Here is a 26,699-nt window from a genome sequence, read left to right as displayed (position 1 = left end):
TGCAAAATGTTTCTATGACCTACAAAGTATAAATAATAGATGGGTGTTTACTGACAACAATCCAATACAATGCAAATGCATATGATGTGCATCTATGGTAGAGAACTGAGTCCATCATGGCGATGCCAGGAGCAGAACTCAGCTGACACTGCCTCCCAGTATGTGCCAGTAGATTCCTCAGTAGGTCATGTCTGACACAGTTATGTATTTTCAAGATCATAGGGACATTTTCTTCAATGACAAAGAGGGAATATAACAGAGGAAAAATCATTATGTTCTATGAAAATTTTCCCATGAGGTTAGTGGAAATAATTCCATTCAAACATACTTTAATTTGAAATATACAACACTTTAATGTTTCTAATAAAATATGTTGATAGAAAGTGTTCTAGGAAGGGCAATACAGCCTTCTCCTTAAATCTTCAAGAAAGCATACACGATAGAAGTTCTTTTCCTCGCTCTGCTACAGAGCTCTTAGGTAAGCTGCATGATAGCAGATTTTCTGCTGTTCTTCACCAACGTATCTCTAGTGAGAACACAGTACAGGGCACACAGGCTCAGAGGCGGATCTCAGGACACAGACAGTAACATAAAGGAATGACTCTGGGCATGGATTCCGGCATCAGATAGCCTGGGTTCAAACCCCAGTTTCTACAGTTAATGGCTTCTGTAGCCTTGGGGGAAATGACTTAATCTCTCCAAGCTTCAGTTTGTGCCTTTGGGGATAAAGTTAATGACCTCTAGGTTATTGTGAAAATTAAGATTTTATATATAAAATATTCAGTTCCATAAGTGGCAGAATTTGTGCTCCAAAAAAAAAAAAAGGTAACTATGTCATATACTAAAGCTTGAGCTCTTCCTGTCCCAGGTAGAATTATTTATTTTTAAGCAAAAATTTTGGATGGAGAATGAGGCTTACGCATGAATATCAAAAATACTAGAGAATCTCTCAGGGCATTAGTGATTTCCAGCACCCCCAATATGATATAGCTCTCAGAAATGCCAGGGACTGGCGTTATTCCCTTACGCAGTCAGTCACTGATAGCTGATTTATAAGTTAACTTCCTTTGTTCCTTTGCCTTAATTGTGTACCATGGTGTCCAGGAAGGAGAAATAACACCAGAAGCTTGAAATCCCTCTGAGAGTGAAGTATGTTTATCAAAATCCATAAAAATTTTCGATTATACAATCTGTTCCATGAAAAAGCCTGTGTTGATTATCATGTTAATTAGAATACCTTCTACTCTACTGAAATGTCCTATACGATCAATATTTTACTGCCTTGTATCTCAAAGCACATAATTTCTAGTTTTCTGAAATGGAAGAGACAGATAGTACCAAATCTTTGTGTTATAGCCGGTTCCCCAGAGAAGCTTGTAGCTGTGCTAAAAAAAAAAAAAAGGGGAAAAAGAAAATCTTAAGGCATATTGCCTGAACTATATACTGGGATATCATAGAGACATTTTTAACCTTATCATGTAAAGCTCAAGGGTATTACCTTCATAATCAACCAAAGAAACGTATTAGGCTTCAAAACAAAAGCAAAAAAACGGAGACACATCAATTCTCCCTTTCATTATAACTTTCTTTTCTTTTTCTGATTTACCTATCAATGTTTTATAAATGAAGGGAAATTTTTACATAGACATTTCATTTCATGAAATGAAAACTAAAATTATAAGAATAACATATTGTAAAGAGAGCACTTGATTGTTTTCAGATCAACAGATTTGAAGTGATACACATGTTAATTTCATTTGGCCAGAAATATTTTTATTTAATTCAGTCAGTGTGTTAGGAACTGTAGACCCACTGACATAAATAAGATACGATCTCTACCTTCCAAGAGGTTTCGGTCTATTTGATGAAACAAACAACTATATAAAATAGCTTAAGGTGAAATGGAATATGTGTGACGAAAGTACAAAGCCCAAAGCCACCTGCCAAGAAATACCGGAGAAGCCTTCATCAGAGAATTGGAAATCCAAGTTAATCACGGAAGGATTAAGTGACCTTTTCTTAGGCATACAAGAAGAGGAAGTACTTCCAGGAAAGGGAGTATCATGAAAAAGTCATCCAATTGTGAAGGTTTGGGGACCAGACAATGGGTCGAGCTTGGCTGGAGCAGAAAGAGCATGGACGAAATGCATGTGATGTCAACAGGACCTTGAATGGAAGGCCCAGGGGACTTACTTTACAAAGTAAGCGGCGGCCACTGAGGATTTCTGAGGAGGAAAATGATCTGACCTATGACGGATCACGCTTCCCCTTAGTTTGCGCATCTCAGTCGGTGGCAGCTTCATCCCTGCAGAAGCTTGGACCCCAAATCTTGGAGTCATCCTGGACTCCTCTCTCTCTCACCCAACATCCCTCAGTCAGGAAATGCTGGGGACTAACCTAGAAAATAACCCGGACCTGGCCACATCTTATGTTCCGCTCCGTCTTCATCAAGATACGTCATCACTCACCTAGCCTGCTGTTTCCTCACTGATCCTCCTGTGTTTACTCTTAACTCCTCGTCTTAAGAGTTTCTTCTCTACACAGCAGCTATGGTGATCCGTTTACCACAAAAATCCAGCAGCGGGAAGCGGCGGGGTACCCGGGATCCACCGCTAGTGGGTCCAGGCCATGGGGCAGCCCTGGGCGGTGGGGAGCGCGGAGGCAGCGTCCGCGCGGCTGCCTCTTGGGCCAGGAACTGGCCTACGTGCTGGTGCTGGGTCCCGGGCCGCCCCCGCTGGGACTCTTGGCCCGGACCTTGCAGCTTGTGCCGGCAGCCTTCCAGCTGCTCAACCTACTGGGCAACGTGGGGGGCTCTTCCTGTGCTCGGACCCCAGCATCCAGGCTGTGATGCTGGCCGGCCGTGGTCAGGGCCAGGGCTGGGCTTACTGCTACCAGTGCCAAAGCCGGAGGCCACCGTGCAGCGGGCATTGCTCCGCCTGGCGCCACTGCATCCTGCGCCGGGACCACCATGGCCGCCCGCTGGGCTGCCGCGTGCGCTTCCGCAACTACCGGCCCTGCGTGTGTCTGCTGCTTCACGCCGCAGGCGTCCTGCTGCACGTCTGTGCGCTGCCGGGCCCTGACCCGTCAGCCCTGCTGCGAGCCCACACACCCCTGCACACCACCGCCCTCCTCCCGCTGCCTCGCAGGCAGTGTCTGCGGCGCCGTTCGCGCTGGCCTTCGTGACCGACACGTGTCTGGCGTGTGCACCGCTGTGCGCGGCTGGACTGCTTTTCCGTGGGATGTTGCTGCTGAGGGGCCAGACCACGTGGGAGTGGGCTCGGGGCGGCACTCTTACGACCTGGGCCCCTCCCGCAACCTGCAGGCGGCCCTGGGGCCCCGCTGGGTCATTGTCTGGCTCTGGCCCTTCCTGGCTTCCCCGTTGCCAGGGGGACGGCATCACCTTCCAGACCACAGCTGATGTGGGACTCATGGCTTCCTGACTCCAGGAAGAGCGTGAGCTGTACAAGGAGTGGGGAACGGGAGAGGGGACTCATTTCAGACCCAGCCCCAGCCTCAGAAGGGGCGGCAGGCTGGTACTTGATGCCTGCTTTCGGCAACTCCAGCCCCACCCGTAGCCTTGCCCTTGCCCAGCTTGGACTCATAGTGTCCAGGGCTTGGGCCCTGCGGCTCTGCCTCTATCAGTGGCCCCTGAGCACAGCGAAGGGTCTGGCAGGGGGCTGCTCGGCCTGCCCAGGTGCCCCTTTGCCAGGTTAATAAAGTGCCCACTTGGTTCTCTGACTCCCCCCATCTTTGTGGGTTTCTGGACCTTCACTGTTGCCCGGGCTGCTGTTTTTGGTTCCTCTGATTGGCAGGCCAATGGCCACTGAGCCTGCCCGTCCGGAGCCTGTGCTCCGCAACGGGAGAGGCCACAACAGTGAGAGGCCCGCGTACCAAAAAAAAAAAAAAAAAAAAAAAAAAAAAATCCAGTAGCATTACCCTTCCATTCTAAATCCTCCAGTCGTTTTTCGTTAAAATGCGAGCTCCTTCAAGGCCCTACGGGGTTCCTCTCTCTGTTCCTGCTCTGACCTGGCCCCTGGCCATTCTCCTCCTCACTGGCTTTGCTTCAGCACCTCTCCTTAGGCTCCTGTGGTTCTGTCAATGCTCCAAGCTGTCTTCCTCCTCAGAGCTAGTTCAGTTGGTTCCTCTGCCTGTGACACTCCTCCAAGATTTCCAGAGCTCCTTCCTCACTTATTAAGGTTTCTGCTCAAAAGTCACATTATCAGAGAGGCCTTCTGGGGGAGACCACCTTGTATGAGCGAGCAAGGACCTCCATCCTCTGTTCCCTGGCCCCACTTACTGTCTTCACAGCAGTAATCACCACGTGACCAATTACATATGTTTGTGTTTTGTGTCTGTCTCTTTTGGGTAGAATTGAAGCACCTTGAAATGTTGTCAAGCATTTACGTATATCATACATTCCAGGCGGTCTTTAAAGAACTTTACAAATATTAACTCATTGAATACTCATAACAACCCATGACGTAGGTAATATTGTTCCCATTTTTATAGACTAGGAAATTGCAGCCCAGAGAGGTTAAGTAACTTACGTAAGATGTCACAGCTCATATGTGATGGAGCTTGAACTCAAACCCAGGTGGTCTGCATCCCTCAGCACTACTAAGTTGTGCTGTCTTTTGAAAGCAGGGACTTTGTTTTGTCCGCTGTTGAGCTGGTACCTAGGACGTGGCCTGGCTCAGTATTCAGTGAATAAATAAACTTTCACCACATTACGTTGAGGGTAGTACAGAATCTCTCCTGTGTTCAGAAACCAGTGGAAGTACAGAAAGATAAAAATCAGAAAGTTTGTTTCTGTTCAATCACCGTATACTATTTATTTTGAGAATACACTTAACTTTTTGTGTGTGTGCTTTCTGGATTTTTTTTAATCTGCCTGCATGATGCCATTTTCTATTAGAACACTGTTATTGTAAACTCAGCAGTAAATACTAAATATTCAATACTTGACTGCTTTTCTATGGTCATGTACTGAGTTGAGCAAATTAATCAAAAGAAAGCTTGTCTCTAAAAGTTCCTCTTTTTAATTTCACTGTGGGAAATAGTCAATAAAAAGATGTTTGATGAGGAAGGTTAGCTTTATCAAAGTAATCAAGCTTATCTTGATCATCACAAGTGCCGGGCACTGTGCTGTGCTGTGAGTACACAGATCCGTAAGGTACTCCTACATCTATGGAGTACAAAGTCCGGGGAACTGTGATAGACTAGTAAGTAAGTACAAAGATTATTAGCAGGGGACAGCAGGAACATAGAGTTATGTGTTTGGAGAACTAGGCAAAGACAGAGAGGTGACAAGGAAGGCTCGATGGAGGAGAGGAAGTTAGGTGTCTTACGAGGCTAGCGAGTATTTGCAAAGCTGTCTCAGGTCTGGGAGTGACGTCCGGGGTGGGTATTGGTAATGATAGTGGGTTACAGGCTTCCCAGACAGAAAAAAAGCATGAATAATAGAATATTCCCATGTTGTAAATCCTTGTTCAATTTGGTCTTTCACGGGGAAAAAGGTCTGTTAATTTGTGAGAATCCAATTTCTTATTAGCGCTATAAATAGCTTTAAGAATTTTGAAGGCTCAGAACTGCATATGTATAAAAATTGCTGACAGGAAATGATGTTATCATGTTATAGGCAGTTGAAAATGCATTTCCTTTTAATTATGAAAATGTGAGATTATGGTTTTATTTTTAACTTCTTCCTCTGAGAATTGACATTTTGTTACAGTTTTAGAAAGCAACCAAAGTTCTACAAACACTGGTTAAATTTTTGCTGAATTTCAGATTTGTTTCCATCTCAGATACATTTTTGTAATAAGATTATTCTTAACATTTGTTTATAATATATCTTTAAAATGTATCCAGTTATTTTATTTGTGGGTACAATTTGGCATAGATATTTTGTGGTATTCCATACATCTTGGGCAAGACATCTAGGTTTTTCTTTACAAAACTTTCACAGAATAACGTCTTAGGTTTTATGATCTTGAAAATTCCTTTTATCGGTATCGTGCTTTCTGATGTACAAAGCCTGTCACTTTATCACTTTACCTACATTATATTAATTGATCCTAGTAATAGTTCTGTGGGTTAGACAAAGGGTAGCTACTTCAAGAATTCCACGTACAAATTCCTGCTTCTCTTTTTACTGGCTCTTCAAATGCATCGCACTCAGATTGCTGTTGAGAACATGTAATTCCAAAGAAGGTGTCAGGGCTCCCTGAAGATCATTGATCAAATGGCACAGTGAGAGCAACGTCGATGGACAGTGAGTCATGTGACCAGAGTTTCGCTCAATCTTGGCCCTTTCATCACCCAGACGTAGACACTGGACATCTCACTAGATTTTGCGGGGGGGGGGGTCTCAGTTAATCACACGTGAAGATGATTTGGAAGGGAAGAGACTAAATCATCTCCATGGTCTCTCCTAGTTCAGAGTTCTGAGACTTGATGTGAACTTGAAAGTGAATGAAGCAGAATAAACACAACCATTAGAGGAATCGGTTAGAAGATTACGGTGAAGCGTGAAAGTTTTAAGACCTTGTGACACCTGTGAAGTGCATTTGGACGTGTTATCCTAGGCATTCTGCAAATGGGCAGCCTCTCCTCAGATGGAATGTACCAAAAGCTGGTTCCATGTTGGCCGTAGCACCATTTGATATATGTGACCTGAAATTTACTTGGTAAGACAATTGCATCATTTAAGTGATCTGCTTCTAATAGGAATTTTTTATTTCCCTAATTATACTACACGAAAATTGTTGTTTTTCTGCTAACAACGTTAAAGAGAATTAAAATAGTTATTTTCAGATATTGTAAATTAATAGAAATACAGTTGACACTGGGAAGAAAAACTGGCTTTCTTGTTTTGGTTTTTTTTTTTTTTTTTGCTAAAGAGTATTTTTTTCAACCATCTGCCTATGAAATGTGGAGTGAAAAATAAATTTATAGAAGTCATTTTTAGAAAGCAAGAGTGGTATTAAATGTTGATATTATAGAGCATATATTTATTTTCTTATGAAATCTCTCTTATGTGAAGGTATCTGTATCCCATGATCATTGTTGGGAATTCATTGTTTTCTTGTGCACTGATCCATAAGGTAGATAATTGACAGGAGGTTAGAGCTAAGATTTATTGCCACTGATGGTACATTTTCTAGGAAAATGCAGAACTTTCTTTTATATCATTTTAGATCAAAGGCAAATTTTATTACCAGCTCCTCAGAAAATCACTGGTTCCTTTTCTGAAAATCTGTGATCCTATTTGGAAAAACTCTTAATTTCTTCTCATTATCAGAATCGCCATCAATTCCCACTCTTTGAACAATTCCTGTGTAAACTCCACTGCACACAAACCCTGCCCAAGAACCTCTGCTCCTGGAAGCAGAAAATATTATAACAAGGGGCCGATATTCACATTATTTCTTAAAAACTAGTCTTTTATCCAATACAAAGACCACTATGTGAGAAAACTATGGAATCTCTGACCATCCATTCTTATAGATTGCACACCTATCAGAAGAAGAAGTCCATAAACCCAAAGCTCAAATTATTTTTCTTTCTCTGAGATGAATTACTAGATAGTTGTATTAATTCTATTTCCTTTCTTCAAGTAGAATAGAAAGAGGATAATGTAGTTGGCTAATTCTTTGAATAAGTATCTTATTAATTTGTGTATCTTTGGTACCTAGTAAGTGTCAATAATTCTTTGTTGAATAAACAAAGAGCCCCCTAGGCTTCCAACCAAAGAGCAAATACACAGGTTGTTTACTGCAGAATAATCCACGAGATACTAATGGCAAAAGGATCATCTTTTCTCTCTGTAAACATATTCGAGTCATTAAGAGTTCAGAGCGAACTAAAGTCTTTCAAACCTCAATATACTTAGTACTCACATCTTAAACTAATTTCTGGATGTGACTTTTGTAGTATGTCATAGAGATAATTTGTCTACAGTCGTTTCATAAGCATCACTGAATAGCTTTCCTGTAATAAAAGTCCATCATCATTATATTGAATATCACTTAAATACAGAATGTAAGTTGTACTCTATTGTAGAATGCATTTAAATACCTTGATTAAACCCTACTAACTCAATTTCAAATGACATTTCATGCCCTTAGTCCCTTAGCTCCGCCCCCCCCCACCTGGTGATTCTCTTTCCTTGGTTTCTCACCATATTCATTGATTCTATTTTTCTATTAGTTTACAGAAAAATTAGGGTATTTATATGAGTTTTCATTAACTACCATTACGTAACAGTTTTAAATTGTGCTATAGTGAGGCTAATTTAAATATACTGAGTTTCTCATTGTTGAATTGCATTTTAATACTATCTTTTCTTCCAACATAATTCTTCACTAACATTTTTCCTTCTCAGCCTATTTTGTATTCCAGCTACTGTTAGTCCAGCTGAAATCTTTCATGAAGGGGTGGGGTTTAGCTCCATTTTAGCTGAGCTGGTTAAGCACCCCTGAACTACGATAACTGTGGTTTCACTGGAGGAAGAAGATAGATGGGCAGAATGCTGGAATTAGCTCAGTTTCTCAAGGTCAGCGGCTAAATGCATGGTGCTGGCTGAATGGCATCAACATCACCTGGGAAATTCTCAGACCCCACCCCGACCTACTGATTGAGAAACCCTGGAGGTGGGGCTCACAATCTGTGACTGCACAAGACTTCCAGGTGACTCTGATTCACGCTTAAGACTTCCCTTGCTGTAGAGAATTCTCTGGGGGCTAAAACAAGACCACCACCCCATCTCGGGGAACTACAGGTGATAACAACCCAAACCTCAATTAACTTAAACCGAAACGCAGCAGTATGCATGGGTTTCAAGAGAGACAAACTTGAGCTTGCATCCCAATGAATGGATCCCTACCAGAGGCCTCTGGGGCAACGCATCTGAGCCTCAGGTCCTCATCTGAAGAATAATGCTGTCCTCGCTGGGCGTGTGTGAGGATCAGAAATGATATGGGAAAAACAAGATCCAGAAATACTTCTGCTTTGTCGCCAATGAGACTTAAGTGTCTGGCTTTCACTTGTACAAGTCCCTTATAAATAATATTAAGTTTTGAAGTTGGTATTCTTTTTTTTTAAGGAGGACTTCAAATTATATTAGCTTCAAGCCCCACAGTATCCCAGCACTCCTGGAATAGGACAATGCTTGGCACTTATTTGGGTATTGAATCTATTCACTGTTTCTGCCACTTTTTGTCATTTATTGATATATTTGAGTCCTGAATTTTATTCGCGAATGACTTATCAGCATAGCACATAAGCCAGGTGATGGGTGCATGGTACACATTTCTGGATGACAATGAGGCTGAAATGTATTTAGGAAACAAAACTTCAGTGCTGAGGGATGTGATCGCTCACAGAGCAGGAGTTCCCTTGCTCATCAGATCAGGCGAGGATCCCAGCCTCCCTTTATGTTTATCTAATGCGTGGCAAGCAAAGTGTTTGGAGAGTTGAATTTCTTTTAAGATAAAACCCTTTTTAAATCAATGGGAAGTTGCTTAAGATTCAAATGACAGTTCTCTGAAAGTCAGCATGTATACTTTGCCCTCTCTTTGACAATGATTATAGTAATTGAACAGGATATAGCCTTCTACATTCAAGTGTATGAATGTAGACACTTCAGATTATATTTCCAAAGTAGTGTGTATAGACCTAGCCATGTGTCTTTTCTTAATACCGATGATGTCATGCAAGAAAGTACTTTTTGCTCATTGGCTTGAAAATATACCCCACAACGTTAACGCAAGTATCCTTCAGCATCACCAATTATCGCATTTCTATGCGACTTCTTTTCAATTAATTTCATTCCAGAATATAGAGTTATCTGAGCAGTGATTTTTTTTCTTTTCTTTCTTTTTTTTTTTTTTTGGTTTAATGATAGGAGTGCTAGCAGTTTCAGTATTTATCAAGTGCTGACTGGATCTTTTTGGTTGAAGAGTTGGTTGGGAAAATTACTGTCAAGCTCACTCACCACCGTGGTAACCGAATTTTAATACCTCTGGGGGTACAGACATTTATATAATCTAACTCTATGGCACTGAGGTACAGTGTATGTAGTGTATGTATGATTGAACAGAAAGTTTCAAACAGCAGCCTGTGAAATTGGATTTTAGATGTAATGTACCATAAATAAGTGCTATAAAGATTGCCTTTAATGCTATAAATCAGATTTTATTGGTTTCAGCTATCTCATTCTGGTTATTGTATTACCCACAAAATCAAAGGAAATCAAAGAGCTGGAATATTTTTTATTTTAATATGCCATATTCTACAGGAATGGCACACGCACCCTTCCAGCTTCCTTCTTTGGGTAGGTTGGACAAAATTGACAGGTGGCAGGCCCTGGCAACATATCAGTGGCAGGATCAGTATAAATAACCAAACTTTTGGGACTTGAAACCTTTTCAGATTTCCTGTCTGTGAAATATACAAGGCAGGTGAATTGGCAGGTCTCTTTCCTTTCTGAGATGCTGGCTGTCATGTTTTCATGCAAGGCTGACGCCTGTAGAGATTGGCAGGTGAGGTGAGCTTTGCAGCTTCTGCAAAGCTGATGGAATTTGGTGATGATGCTTTCCATTGGGGATAGAGGGTATCCATGCATGACCTATCGAGTTATTTAAAATGCCAAAAACTATTGCTATAAAATAAAGTTGTGTCCTCAAACAATCTCTCAGTGTTCAGTTTAGAATCAACACGCTTCTCCCCCAACACACATGCACACGCATGCACACACACGCGCGCACACACACTTTACAATGCTTTTTCTTCAGTATGATTTTAGTCAAGAAAATCAACATATTTGGCATTAAAAATTGCTTAGGAAAGCATACACGTGGGCATGCCGATCTGCCCAGCCGTCGCGTGCGCCATGTCTGGTCCTTCCAGCGTCGCTGCTGTGAAGAAAGTGATCCAACAGGCCCGGCTGGAGGCTGGGCTCAACCCTGTGAAGGTTTCCCAGGCAGCTGCAGATTTGAAAGAATTCTGTCTGCAGAATGCTCAACATAACCCGCTGCTGACTGGAGTATCTTCAAATCCCTTCAGACCCCAGAAAGTCTGTTTCGTTTTGTAATAAAATGAATCTTTGCAAGATTTTCTAAACCACTTTTCATAAACCAGTGAATATTCAAAGGGAAGCTGAATTTGAAGCCAGTACAAAAGCCTGTCTCTATAACACGTGCCATACTATACAAACTTGTACTTTTGTCAGTCCTTAACATCTACGTCTCTGAATATTCATGAATTTCTGTTTCACAAGGGTAATTGTTTTATATACACTGGCAGCAATAAAATACTTAGTATAAAAAAGAAAACAAGAAAAGCATACACATGAACTGGGAGAGCCCAGGAGGCTACAGTAATCTAAATTTGAACTAGTTAGGGGTAGAACAGTTTTCAAGCTATTAAAAATGCAGTTGTGTTTGGTCTTTGTGTAGTTTTCCTCTGTATTTACTTGTACAAATACTCTGAGTTCCAGGCACTCTGAGCTGCCTACCTAGGCATTGTGGGGATGGGGGTGACCTTTATTTTTCAAGGTTGAAGCCATAGGACCTGAAGAAGGCAAGAGGGGTAGCAGGGGTTTCTTGAAACAGAGGCTACCAGAGAGCTACATCTTCATGATGCTTCACTTTTATTATTATTATTATTATTTGCAGTACGCGGGCCTCTCACTGTTGTGGCCTCTCCCGCTGCGGAGCACAGGCTCCGGACGCGCAGGCCCAGTGGCCATGGCTCACGGGCCAAGCCGCTCCGCGGCATGTGGGATCCTCCTGGACCGGGGCACGAACCCGCGTCCCCTGCATCGGCAGGCGGACTCTCAACCACTGCGCCACCAGGGAAGCCCCCCACTTTTTAATTTATTTTTACTGCAGCGTTACACCAGATATGTTCTCCTTAGTTCCTCCACCTGAAAAACAGCCATCCTTAGCAATCAGAGAAGGTACCAGAATGTTGTGCTTTGTCTTGATTACAAAGAAATCTGATTTCCACAAATGCTTAAGTAATCTCGAACTTACTGGAGATAAAAGCCATGTAGAACGTTAGCACTGCTAATATTAGGCCAGCCCAAGTTCAGCAATTTTTTTTTTTTCCAAAATAGGAAATCTTGATGCCACCTTTCCTTGCTGTGAACTAAGCTGGAAGAGCTAAGGGGATTATGCTGATCAGGGCTTGACATTTATGACTGCCAGTTCACTGATGAAAATACAGCCCAGGAGCTCAGCCCTAGACCTGGGAGGCAGCTGGATCCCAGAGTGTGCTTTGGCACTTGTTTTAGGCTGCACTCAATTTTCTGGGAGCCCTGTGGGCCGCCCGCATGGAACAAGGAAGTGTCCCCGTCTGGAAGGGTATGTGCAGCTGCAAAGAGAAGCAAAGGGGCTTTTTTTCTTTAAGCACTTCTGCCACTAGTTCCATGTTCTTAATGGAACATGAAGCAACTTCTGTCTCTCTCTCTCTTCAAGGCTGGCCTTCTCCAAGAAGCTATCATCAGTGAAAACCCTCTCTAGTTTCAGTCCAACAAAATGATTCTAACCAGCATTTACCTTTTCTGTTCCTCTCTTTTCTATTCCTCTCTATATGACTATCTTTAGGCAAATGCTAAAAATATAATTTTATATTTTGGTTTATTTGGTTTGCTTCACCCTGTCTCCTGTCCTAGCTTAATCAGCCTAAGGTCACCAGAAATGACCTTTTATTCAGCAAAGTCAGTTCTATTGCACCATTGCAATGAGGGAGACTGCATGCCAGGGGAACTGTGGGGCATCTCACCAAATAAAGGAAAAGACAGAGGTTATTATAGGATTTTTTAAAATAAATTTATTTATTTATTTTTGGCTGCCTTGGGTCTTTGTTGCTGTGCACGGGCTTTCTCTAGTTGCAGTGAGCAGGGGCTACTCTTCGTTGCGGTGCGTGGGCTTCTCACTGCGGTGGCCTCTCTGCTGCAGAGCATGGGCTCCAGGCACGTGGGCTTCAGTAGTTGTGGCTCGCGGGCTCTAGAGCACAGGCTCAGTAGTTGTGGTGCAGGGGCCCAGCTGCTCTGCGGCATGTGGGATCTTTCCGGATCAGGACTCGAACCCGTGTCCCCTGCATTGGCAGGCAGATTCTTAACCACTGTGCCACCAGGGAAGCCCAGGACTTTGGAGGATAATGGAGTTTAGGTTAAATTTAAATAAAGCAGTGTTTGGATAGGCTCAGAGAAAGCTGGGCTGTGTGCGAAGGGTTTAACATCAACTCTGGACTGTGAAGTGGATCTAAGGTCCTGTTTCCTTGGGAACTACAAAGTTAAGATAAATGTGGAATATTGTATCCAGAAACCCCTTATTAGAAGCTCTGCACTTGGGTTGGAAATTGAGGCTGCCTCTGTGTCAGAGTGGCTTAAATCCTCTAGGCAAGAGTGGGATGTTTCATTTTTACTGATATAATTTCTAACAAACAAAGTTTTTGATAGTTAATGATTTTAGAAACCAAAGCATCTTAGTAAAAAAGCAGTAGTCACCCAAAGAGGTGATCGTTATGATACTTTACAGCTGCAATATGGGAGAAGTGTTGTTCCCTGTTAACTTTTAGCTGGATTTGTCTGAGTCTATTTTTCCAGATGCTTAATGGTCAGGTACTTTTTTAAAAAACTTTCTTAGTCTAATCTTTATTTTCTTACTTCCAATATCAGCTAGGAAAACTTAGCTTGCAAAGAACAAAATGCTCAACATAAATGGGATTAAATAATTTAAAAAATGTATAGGCTAACAATATAAAAGCTGAGGAATGGAAAGGGCTTCAGGCAAGGTTTGATCAAGCATCTTTTAAAAATCACCAAATATCTTATTTCTCTCTCTTCCCATTGGTCTCTATATTGTCTGCCCACATCTTAAATATATAGCTCTTTTGGAACTTGAATAAATGTTGTCCTTCATATTCTATCTTTCATGGCTTTCATATTTTATACTTTTTTTTAGTCCTGCTTTATTAATAATTTTATTATCTCTATATTTTAGTTCACTGATTTTGTCTTCATCTAGGTCTTATTTAGCTGTTAATCTGTCTTTTGGGTTTTATATTTCAATTATTTTACTCCTGGAAATTCCAGGTGGTAATTTTTCAAATCTCCCTGGCTTTGTGATAGTGCTCATAATTTTAAGATATTTTTAATTTCTCTTTTTATGTCCTCAATAATTTAAAATATACTAAATTTTTATTCTATATCTTGTAGTCCTATTATCTGAAATCTATTTTCAGACATCTGTTTCTATATATCTGTTGACTTTTACATGATGAATTTGGGGGGGGTTATTTGGTAATTTTGGGTGGTGAACTTATTTTTCTTAGGAGTTTATTTGTTGGAATCTCGTGCCTCCTGGGTTAAGCATTAGGGTGAAGGTGGGAGGCATGAATCTCAGGAGAATTACTGGCAGGAATATTGTATGTTAAATTTTCGGGTTGTAGGTTCCTGTATCATGGTGTAGGAAAGATGCAGACTCCAAATCTATGTGAGAGCACATTTGTGAGTATATATTCTCGGAGGAAACTTTTACAAACCCTGTATAAACTTTCATTCACCAGTATATCACCCTGTGCTGCTGGTGTGTGTGTGTGAGTGTGTGTGTGTGTGTGTGTGTGTGTGTTTTTACAGGGGGTGAGGACATATATATATTTAATCCACCATTTTTCTGAGGGTTAGGCCTTAAACTTTACATATGGTCCCAGTTGCAGCTCTCTGACTTTTTGCAGACCTAAGCCACCATCTCCTGTCCCCACATGGGCTATAAAATGCAAGCTTCTTGGTTATAGAAAGTGGCAACCAATCTCTGCCCCTTGTCCAGTCTACCCTTCCTGCTCTGGTCTTCAGTTCCCACTTTATTTTTCATTTGGATTTTCATTTCTCACCTATGCAGCCTACATATGCTGGGGAAGGTGACTCTACTCTCATCAACTGACCTGGCTGGGAGATTTCCCTTACTTTCTTTTGGACTCAGCCATGCACTTAAAAGGACGTTTGTTGTATTTTATTTGGCATTTCTAAGTGTTCTGTAGCAAGTGGTCTAGGTTACCTAGTCAACCATATTACCAGAAGGGCTGGCCCTGACCTACCTGGGGCTTCATTTAAGGCTAGCTCCTCAGATGCCACATAGGTGGCTCTAGCAGCTTCTCGGGGCAGGGATGGGTTGCCAGTCTTGTTCATATGTTCAATAAACACAGCGAGTGCCTCTCTGAGTATCTTTCAGAAGACCTAGGAGGATTCCTCACCCCACCCCCAAATCACACACACACACACACACACACACACACACCCCGAACCTCTCATAAATATTTTCTTGTATCTCATTTCTTGTCTCTCATTGGCTCATATTTTGTTAACTGTTTTGAACCAAACACTGTTGTCAAGAATTGGAAGATGCTAAATAACTTAAGCCAATCAGAGTCCACCTTGGTTGCTAAGAGTGGGGTCACTTTCCCCAGTAGCATATAGATTGTGTGGTTGAGGGATAAGCATACAGTGAAAATTGGAGCTCTGTTACAAAGAACGGCTGAGATGGACAATTCAAAATAGCTGATGTCACACATTTGCCCCTTGTATTATACACATTTTAATTTAATTCAATTCAACAAACATTTATTTAGTGCTATTTGTTCCATGACAGGAAACAGCCCGGGGCTTGTGGAGATCACATAATTATCATTTTTTTAAATCGGAAAGACCACACCTCCACTAAGTATTTATCTTAGGTCAAATTTTGTTAGGTACCTGAAAAACAGAAGAGTTGGCTTTATTTGTGATGTGTTATTACTGGTGAAATATTTTTTTGACTGTTGAAATAGATCAAATATAAAAAGAATGTAATATATAGACATACATGCATAATACACCCACACACACATATATACATATATATACCGCTTAAAGAATAATAAGGAGATAAAAAACTGTGTACCATTACCTAGCTTGGAATAAAGACACAGACATAGAGAATGGACTTGAGGACCCGGGGAGGGGGAAGGGTAAGCTGGGACCAAGTGAGAGAGTAGCATTGACATATATACACTACCAAATGTAAAATAGGTAGCTAGTGGGAAGCAGCTGCATCGCACAGGGAGATCAGGTCGGTGCTGTGTGACCACCTAGAGGGGTGGGATAGGGAGGGTGGGAGGGAGATGCAAGAAGGAGGGGATATGGGGATACATGTATACGTATAGCTGATTCACTTTGTTATACAGCAGAAACTAACACAACATTGTAAAGCAATTATACTCCAGAAACTAATACAACATTGTAAAGCAATTATACTCCAATAAAGATGTTAAAAAAACTACAATAGGCAACAATAATAATAATATAGTATCAGTTCCTTAGAAGCCCTCTCTACTTATCACATCTCAGAACTCATAGTTCTTTCAGAGGTAACACTGCTGATTTTTGTATTTATTAATACCATTGGGTTTCTTTACACCTCCACACATATATGTAACCATAGGCAATACATTTCTTTTAGTTTTGCTTGGTTTTGGATTTTATATAAATGGAATTATACAATATTTTTCTAATTTGCTTTTGTTTCGTCAGTATTGCTTTTAGTATTCACCCATGCTGGTGCAGGCAGCTGCTGTATTATTTATTTATGCAAACATATACTATTGAATGACTATAACACAATTTCTGGTTTTCTGTTGTTAATTTATGTTAGGTTGTTTCCAGTTTGGTCTATCAAACAATGGGTCTGTGGACATTTTCGAACCAGTGTTTTGGTGCATGTGTACAGAAGGTTCTTTGGGTCTATATTAAGGAATAGAATTGCTGGCTTTAAGGCATGCACATGTCCAGCTTCACAAGGTATAACAAGTCATTTACTGAAATGACTATACCAGTTTACCTTCCCAGCAGTACTGTAGGAAAGTTTCATACAATATAGTGATTCACAATTTTTAAAAGTTAGACTCCATTTATAGTTATTACAAAATCTTGGTTATAGTTATAGTATATAAGTTATATATAAGTATATAAGTTATACTATATAACTTATAGTTATTACAAAATCCTGTTTTGTACAATATCTTTGTAGCTTATTTTATACATAAAAATTTGTACCTCTTTATCCCCTACCCCTGTATTGCTCCTCCCCCCTTCCCCTCCCCACTGGTAACCACTAGCTTGTTCTCTATATCTGTGAGTCTGCTTCTCTTTTGTTATATTCACTAGTTTGTTTTATGTTTTAGATTTCACATATAAGTGATATCATACAGTATTTGTCTTTCTCTGTCTGACATTCCACTAAGCATGATGCCCTCCAAGTCCATCCATGTTGTTGCAAATGGCAAAATTTCATTCTTTTCTATGGCTGAGGAGTATTCCATTGTGTGTGTGTGTGTGTGTGTGTGTGTGTGTGTATACTTTAATTATTATTCAGCAATGTATTTATAATTTTCCATCATGATTTCTTCTTTGATCCATGTGTTTTTCAGAAGCATGTGTTTTATTTCCAAATACAGTTCTTGTTTTAGACATCTTTTTGTTTTTGATTTTTAACTTAATTTATGTTATAGAATATGATCTATATGATACCAACTTTTGAAATATATTGAGATGTATTTTATGGCCTCTTTCTTTAAAGCATTTTTTAAAAATTAATTAATTATTTAAAAATTTATTCTTGTCTGCGTTGGGTCTTGTTGCACGCAGGCTTTTCTCTAGTTGCGGTGAGCTGGGGCTACTCTTCGTTGCGGTGTGCAGGCTTCTCATTGCGGTGGCTTCTCTTGTTGCGGAGCACGGGCTCTAGGCACGCGGGCTTCAGTAGTTGTGGCTTGCAGGCTCTAGAGCACAGGCTCAGCAGTTGTGGTGCACGGGCTTAGTTGCTCTGCAGCATGTGGGATCTTCCCGGACCAGGGCTTGAACCCATGTCCCCTGCATTGGCAGGCGGATTCTTAACCACTGCGCCACCAGGGATGTCCCATTTTATGGGCTCTTATGTGGACGATTTTCAAAAATAGCTCATGTGTTCTTAAAAGGATGGTATATTCTGAAGTTGTTTGGCGCAGTGTTCTATATTATATATGTCCATTTAAATCAAGTTTATGCTGTCCAAACCTTCATCTCCTTACCGGTATTTTTTGTTTACTGGAGCTAACAATTTATGAGAGATGGTGTTAAAGGATTCCAATATCCTGTGAATTTTTCAATTTCTCCTTATGTACCTGTAAATTTTCAATGTATGTAATTCAAGATACATTAGTATGTTTCACATAAGTCTAAAATTGTTATAACTGACTGGTAAGTTAAACTTGTCATCATTAGGAAGAGACCTTATTTATCTCTGCTCATACTTTTTCCACCTTAAAATCTATTCTCTTTGTGATATTTTCAGTTAGTATTTGACATAACTAATCCTTTTGCATCCTCAGCTGTTAGAGTGTGTGTGTGTGTGTGTGTGTGTGTGTGTGTGTGTGTGTATTTATATAATGATCGTGTGTATGCCTACTCTAATCATCTTTAAAAAGTACTGGCTAGGTTATTTCTTTGGAATTTTATTTTACCTTTTCTTGTTCAATTTACGTCTTGATTTATTTAACATTTTTCCCTAATATCTTGCTTCCTTTTGAACTTTATCTCTGTACTTATTTTTGATGTTTACTCTCTGTGCTTTTTTTTTTAGTGGCTACTGTGGATATTTCAACATGCTTAATTAGCACAGTTTAAAATTAATAATAAGCTTACTCTCATCTCAAATGGTACAAAAACCTTTGAATGTCTTAGGTTTCATCACCACCCTCTCAACTTACATACTGTTCTTTTCCACTTATTATTTCTGTATTTTTTAATCTTCACCAATAAACTGTTTTGTATATCGATGTTTGTCTTTATCATATATTTACTAATATCTTTGCTCAGAATCCTATCTTGTATTTTAGACCTTCCATCTGGACTAATTTTCTTCCTTCCTGAAACATATCCGTTAGAGTTTCAGTTAGGGATAGCATGTATATGATGAATACTTACAGGTTTTACTTTTCTAAAATGCTCTTGTCTTTCTTCTTGAAGGTTAGTTGTACTGCGTGTGAAATTCTAGAGTGATAGTTGTTTTGTCTCAATGTATTGCATTATATCTTCGGTATCTATTGCTGTGCTGAGAAGTCAGTCATCAGTATAATTGTTCCTTTATAAATGATATTCTTTTTTTCCTCTGCTTCCTTTAAATATCTGGTCTTTATTTTTTATTATTTTTTATTATTTTATTTTTTTTGTGGTACGCGGGCCTCTCGCTGTTGTGGCCTCTCCCGTTGCGGAGCACAGGCTCCGGATGCGCAGGCTCAGCAGCCATGGCTCATGGGCCCAGCTGCTCCACGGCATGTGGGATCCTCCTGGACCGGGGCATGAACCCATGTCCCCTGCATCGGCAAGTGGACTCTCAACCACTGCGCCACCAGGGAAGCCCTGGTCTTTATTTTTATTGTTATATAATTTTACTTTCAGTATGACAAGGTGTGAATCTCTTTTTATTTAGTCTGCTTGGAAATCATTGAGCTTTTTGGATATGAGCTCAGTATCTTCCAAAAATTGTTGAGAGTATTAGTTATTATGTTTTTGAATAGTTCCTTATCCCAATTTTATTCATTAGGTCCCTCTGAAACTCCATTTAGATGTACTCCAAACCTTCTCAGCCTATCTTCTCTGTATCTTTTCAACATTTTTCTACTTTTAATAATTTTCTCTCTGGTTTGATTACTTCAGATTTATCTTTAAGTTTATTCATTCTCTCTCTTTAGCTGTGTTGAATTTGCTAATTTATCTTACTGAGTTTTAAATTTCATTTAAAAAATTTAATCCAATGGATTCTTTAAAACATTGATTTGTTTTTTAAAATATCTTGTTTTCCATGCTTCTGAATCTTTTATTTCTTAGATCATATTAAACATAATTCTTTTATAGTAAGAATATTATGTGTTCAGTATCTGAGAAATTTGTAGATGATTCTGCCATCTCTCATTCTTGGTGTGCTTTTTCTTGTGTGTGGTGATCTTTTTTTATTGTGATTGCCTTGTTTTCCTTAGAATTATCTGTGAGAACTATTAGAGCTCCAACTTGATGTTGAATTCCTCTAGAGAAGCTGTCCAAGCTTACTACCAACCTGGATGCATATTTAATTATTTTCTGTGCTTGTGGTTTTTTAATACATACAGAAAGCATAAATGTGGGTCACAAACTCCATAGTGTCCATAAGGATTGACTTGTGATGATGAATTCTCAGGGAGATTTATTTCTTCTCATACCGAGTGTCAAGTTATGGCAGGCACTGTCTTTTAAGTTCCCTTACTCTCCTTTCCTGGGATGAGGATTGTTTATTATTTACTCTTCCACTTTGGAATCTCAGCTTTGTTTAGAACTCTATTAAATTTTTTCTTTGCAGACCTTGACTCTTATCTCTTACCTGCTATGCCCTGACAATCCATCCAAAAAGAGAGTCAAGGTCACAAGATTTGACCAATACCCTCAAGACAATCGAGGCTTTGATGCTACCTTACCTCTCTGGGGTCTGGCTTTTGCTTCATTTTGGGGATTCAGTTCATCTGGGGTTCCTTTTTTCCTCAAGACTTCCAAGATGGCTGAGGGAGACGCAAGAGGGAGGAGATATGGGGATATATGTATATGTATAAATGATTCACTTCGTTATAAAGCAGAAACTAACACACCATTGTAAAGCAATTATACTCCAATAAAGATGTTAAAAAAAAAAAGCTATGCTTTAAAAATGATTTTTTTCATTCATTTTGGGAGCTTTCAAAGGTAAACAGAAAATTCAGCCTGCCATACTTTTAGAAATGGGAAGTCCTCTCCAAATGGGCTTTTTTTTTTTTTAATAGTGCCCATTAGAATAAGGGATATGAATGACATTCGTGTTATTGAGTTTTACATTTTTTTAGAAATGCAGCTCACCATTATAATTAGAAATCAATGGTTTTTAGTACTCTTAAATGTAAATTCAAGGCAGAAACATTGTAAATGTGAGAGTGCAAATGCATATGAGATAGAGCTTGTTGCTAATTTCCTCTGAGGAAATAAAGGTCTACAGAATTGGGCTGTAATCAAAGGAGCTGTGAGGTGGAGGCAATATGTCAGGCAGCCTCCTTTAGTTTCAAGGGCAGGGTCAGGCGTATACAAAACAGCTCATCTTTTCTCGGACATTTCTTCAGAGTGCTTTTATTCTCGCATAGATTATGGACCTTTCCTTTCCTTTGTGCCTGGGTGTCATCTTTTAATTCCTCTCTATTTCTAAAAATAACGGTTTAGCAGCCCATGGACCTACTTAGATCAAAGGGCATAGCAATAATAAATGTTTTTATCATGAAATAACAGCTATGAATGCTGTAAATTTCATTCTCAAAGACTGATAACATAAGACACTGACTTTATCCAACAGTCTTAAATTTTAATGAGGTAAACAAGAAAGTTCTAAGAGTAAACAATGTTGTTTATTTGGAAAAAGAAATAGCTACTTATTCCATTTTTCTTTTTCTCTGCATCAACCCTTACTACCAGTAATTCTATTGGGAGATTTTGTCATCATTAAGGACTGGTTCTCAGCTCCAGTCTGTAACATCTTACAGTTATCTACTGATATCCCAGACATGTTGCAAAATTCCTAAAATGCAACTAACATCAGTATTCTTGGGTTGTTCGTCTTATTTCTTAAACATCAACTCAAGGTTTTTTTCTAGATATATCCAGATAATATTGCAAATTTCTCAAAAAGGCAATTAATTTTAATTCGCATTGGTAGAGATTTCATATATTTCTTAAGCATTTCTTGCAATGGTAGGATGTCAGAATCACTACTCTGGGACTCCTGAAAATCTCCTTGAAAGAAAACCAAGGGACTCTGCATGCCAAACCAGAGTGGAAAGGGCTGCCATTTGACAAATTCAGTGGAGATGTATCTGAAAATCCATGCAAGTTAGAGCTCAGGTTTATGGAGACAGGAGTGAGGGACTGTCCCATTGACTGAACCTAACAGAGAGTTCTTTTCTTTCTAGAATATCAACTGGTGGACAGTTGTTTCTTTGGGGCCCCAGAATATTAGCTAATAAAACGTGATTTCTGAACTTCAAAACCCTGCTTGTTTCCTGCAATTAAATCTTTTAAAATACCTTTGCAAAGCCGTTCCAAAGCACCAGCCCTCGGAAGCACAGGGAACTTAGGTGATCATTAAGGGCTGAGATGTATGATATCAGTGAAAGAAGATGGGCTCCCTCGTTTTGCCATTTAGTCACTGCCCGCTGAGCTCTGAGAACAGTACATAACGTACACAGGAGTTTTGCCGTTAGCAACTTCCATACTGAAAGCGAATCACTGTTTTGCAGTGGCAATACCATTTCTTTTTATTGTTAGTGTTGGTGGTGGAACTTTGATAGTTCAGGCTGTACACTACACTAAGGATTAAGGAAAACATTGCCTCTGTCCATATGGTGCATCGTCTGAATACACCAAGCAAGACATCACTAGATGTAAAAATCTGGGAATACGTGAAGGAGATGTGCATGTTTATGGTGAAATCAGCCAGGTCATTTGTTTGTGTTTCTCCTCTCACTGTGCTGGGAACCACACTTTAATCAGCTGTAACCACACTTCTATTTCTTTTCTTACTCCTTCATCTTGCTTTCCTGTCACTCTTCGAACACAGGAAGATACAAAGTTGGCAGTATGCCTCCTCTCTGCAGTGAGTCAAAATATGGAGGAGTGCATTTTGGTACCATTCCATGGAACCGTCAGCATGGGTGTGCGCATTGGCAGGGACCAGGGTTTCTCAGATGTCCAGAGAGAGAGGCAGGAATATAAAGTGAAGGCATATGTACAAACAGGGAAAGCAGAAATGAAGAGCAACTGCGGAAAGCAAAGTAAATCTCAGCTTGGTTCTGGAACAAACAGCAAACAGTTCTGTTTGCTAAAGGATAAAACTTTTCGTCTCAAAGGACTGAATTAACAACCAAAATCTTTGTTGAGCACGTACTGAGTGAATCCAGGATGCTCTAAAACATTTGAGGGTGAAGACTCTAGAAAAAAACTTAAAGTGGAAGAAAGTTTTGAAGCCCATTAGGCTACTACTTCAAATCAAGACATGGGCTGCTCCAAGAAAGGGCTGGTGTTAAAATTCTGACCCTGTGGCATCTAGTTTTCCATGCTTCCAAACACCTCTGATGACCTGTGACCCCAAGTGTACGTGTAAATGTGGAGGTGGGTCCTATTCGTGGCAAGTGATGAAGGGAGAGTATCCTTGGATTCTGCATTTCCACCTTAAGACTTGCTTCATCTATCATTTTTTTTCTTTTGTATTAGAACAATTTAATTGTATAAAACTTTTAACAGTTGCATATATGATATGATCACATTTATGCATCCATATGAAAAGTTTTTCTTTTTTTACATCTTTATTGGAGTATAATTGCTTTACAATGGTGTGTTAGTTTCTGCTGTATAACAAAGTGAATCAGTCATACATATACATATGTTCCCATATCTCTTCCCTCTTGCGTCTCCCTCCCTCCCACCCTCCCTATCCCACCCCTCCAGGCGGTCACAAAGCACCGAGTTGATCTCCCTGTGCTATGCGGCTGCTTCCCACTAGCTATCTACCTTGTTTGGTAGTGTATATATGTCCACGCCTCTCCCTCGCTTTGTCACAGCTTACCCTTCCCCCTCCCCATATCCTCAAGTCCATTCTCTAGTAGGTCTGTGTCTCTTTTCCTGTCTTACCCCTAGGTTCTTCATGACATTTTTTTTCTTAAATTCCATATATATATGTGTTAGCATATGGTATTTGTCTTTCTCTTTCTGACTTACTTCACTCTGTATGACAGACTCTAGGTCTATCCACCTCATTACAAATAGCTCAATTTTGTTTCTTTTTATGGCTGAGTAATATTCCATTGTATATATGTGCCACATCTTCTTTATCCGTTCATCTGATGATGGACACTTAGGTTTTTTCCATCTCCGGGCTATTGTAAATAGAGCTGCAATGAACATTTTGGTACATGACTCTTTTTGAATTATGGTTTTCTCAGGGTATATGCCCAGTAGTGGGATTGCTGGGTCGTATGGTAGTTCTATTTGTAGTTTTTTAAGGAACCTCCGTACTGTTCTCCATAGTGGCTGTACCAATTCACATTCCCACCAGCAGTGCAAGAGTGTTCCCTTTTCTCCACACCCTCTCCAGCATTTATTGTTTCCAGATTTTTTGATGATGGCCATTCTGACTGGTGTGAGATGATATCTCATCGTAGTTTTGATTTGCATTTCTCTAATGATTAATGATGTTGAGCATTCTTTCACGTGTTTGTTGGCAATCTGTATATCTTCTTTGGAGAAATGTCTATTTAGGTCTTCTGCCCATTTTTGGATTGGGTTGTTTGTTTTTTTGTTATTGAGCTGCATGAGCTGCTTGTAAATTTTGGAGATTAATCCTTTGTCAGTTTCTTCATTTGCAAATATTTTCTCCCATTCTAAGGGTTGTCTTTTTGTCTTGTTTCTGGTTTCCTTTGCTGTGCAAAAGCTTTGAAGTTTCATTAGGTCGCATTTGTTTATTTTTGTTTTTATTTCCATTTCTCTAGGAGGTGGGTCAAAAAGGATTTTGCTGTGATTAATGTCATAGAGTGTTCTGCCTATGTTTTCCTCTAAGAGTTTGATAGTTTCTGGCCTTACATTTAGGTCTTTAATCCATTTTGAGCTTATTTTTGTGTATGGTGTTAGGGAGTGATCTAATCTCATACTTTTACCATCTATCATTATTAAAATGCACGGCAAAGGGTATGGAGAAGAAAAGTCAATTAGAAAAGGCTTGAAACAGAATGACTTCTTTTGTGTCACCAAATACTAATTAAGAGTTTTTAAGGCTAGAGATTTGGGCTCCTTTGAAAATCAACCTTCACCTAAAAATTAAGCCTCACTTTTTATATCCTAAGGGAAGAGAGTCTCTGAAAACTTGGTTTTATCCATTCATTCATTTATTCATTCATGTATTTATTAAACAATATGCATGTGTGTCTCTGACACAGAAAAGGTCTTCAAAGACTTCCTTATTGCCAAAGCTATTGGACATGACTCTATATTGACTTCACCACAATGGGGCATTGACACTGTTTTCTGCCTTTTCTATGAAAATCTCTACACATTTTGCAAGTCCCTGAGCCTTCAGGGCCTCACACTCTCTTTGCCTCACATGCAGGTCTCTGAAATGTCCCCTCATCACCTTCAGGGGCACCCACTCCCCAGCTCACCCCTTAAATGATAGTTTTTCCCCAAAGATTCCCAGCTACTGGGTCTCTCTTTTAACAAGAGTTCTTCATGGGAAATCTCATCTACTTTCAAGGGTAATTTCAGCTCCTATAAAATTAGGAGTCACATAGTTTAATCTTAATCCCTGACACTTCCCTGAGCTTCAAGCTCATATATCTCAAGGTCTAATGAGTACCTCAAGCCACTCAATTCCTGCCTCTAACCCAGCACAATGTCCTTCCCATTCTGCCTTTTCAATAGTTCTTGCGTAGCCTTACTCTCAGCCCTAATACAGGCTCCCATGGTCTTTCACCAAGATGATTAAAATTGCCTCCCAGCTGGGCTCGTTGTTTTCTATCTTTCACAAAGAAAAGCCAGCCCCTTTATTAATTTCCCAGTTTGAACAGTTTAAAGCATAGATATGAGCCTGTTTCCCTTAGGGTTGAACTCTTTCAATGTCTACTTTCTCAAAAATGATAAGGTTAAAAAAAATCCTTGGTTACCTGGATACTGCCCACCTCTCTGGTCTTAATGGCCTGCTATTTCCAGCCTGGGCCTTGAAGTTTGCAGGGCCAACTGCATAGCGTTCTATGCCCTCTTGCCTCTGTTCATGCTGCTGCCTGTGCCTGGAACTCCCTCCCCTCCCTGCTAGTTCTTGACTTAATTCCTATTTCTTTTCAGGGCTCAGCAATGGCATAGGCTTCTCCCAGCGGTCCTCTTGACTATACCACCAGGATTACGAACCCATCTGCTGTGTTCCCTTTGGCATCTTGGTCATACTCGATGTAACCTCTAGTTGCCTTGTGCATAAATGTTATGCTGATGCATGCGTGTCCCGACTAGACTCTAAGTTCCTCAAGGGGAGGACATTCTATCTCTGGATGAGGCTCGGTGCCTAGCACAGAGTAGGTGGACAATAAATGTGTCTTGACCTGACTGCCAGACTCCTTGCTCTAGGCTAGAAATATGGAGATAAACATGATATTGGCTCTGACTCAGAGAGCCTGCATCAGACAATACATAGCAAATCCACACACACACACACAATAAGATATGAGATGCACATGGGATGTGGAACCCGCCAACTTAGCCTGGGCGGGGGAGAGTAGAGGGAAGGATCTAAAAATACTCCTCAAATGAGGCAAACCTTTAACTCTTTTCTTCACTTATCCTCTTCTGCACTTTTACTTCTTCAGTTACGGAAACACAATCCCTTAAAAACCTGACTGAGAGGCAGAGGACTACTTCATCGATGGACTGATGAAATCCAAAGCTTTCCCTGCGAGCTGTTCCTTTCATCTGGCTTCCACAAGTGTTGAAGCCAAGAAGAAAGTACACTTGTGTTTGCCAGGGACTTGCAAAATGTGTTCCTGACTGGCAAAACACAAAAATCTTTAAAAAGTGAGGAAATGGTACAGCAAGCACTGCC

General features: G+C 40.2%; 2 protein-coding genes and 1 pseudogene across 3 annotated transcripts in view; all 3 read left to right on the top strand.

Annotated features, from left to right (window-relative positions):
- Nucleotides 1-26,699, top strand: part of HS6ST3 (heparan sulfate 6-O-sulfotransferase 3) — a 647,173-nt gene that overhangs the window by 448,801 nt on the left and 171,673 nt on the right. The gene's annotated exons all lie outside the window — the stretch shown is intronic.
- On the top strand, nucleotides 1,991-3,809 carry LOC101270538 (probable palmitoyltransferase ZDHHC24; annotated as a pseudogene).
- LOC117202794 (guanine nucleotide-binding protein G(I)/G(S)/G(O) subunit gamma-5-like) lies at nucleotides 10,892-11,092 on the top strand. Its single transcript, XM_033435118.1, has one exon. It carries the CDS (start codon nucleotides 10,892-10,894, stop codon nucleotides 11,090-11,092), a length of 201 nt encoding a protein of 66 aa, XP_033291009.1.

The sequence above is a fragment of the Orcinus orca genome, chromosome 18 (assembly GCF_937001465.1).
Source record: "Orcinus orca chromosome 18, mOrcOrc1.1, whole genome shotgun sequence".
NCBI classification, from domain to species: domain Eukaryota; kingdom Metazoa; phylum Chordata; class Mammalia; order Artiodactyla; family Delphinidae; genus Orcinus; species Orcinus orca.
The sequence above is the reverse complement of the archived record's forward strand: the minus strand, read 5'-3'. Positions and strand labels throughout refer to the sequence as shown.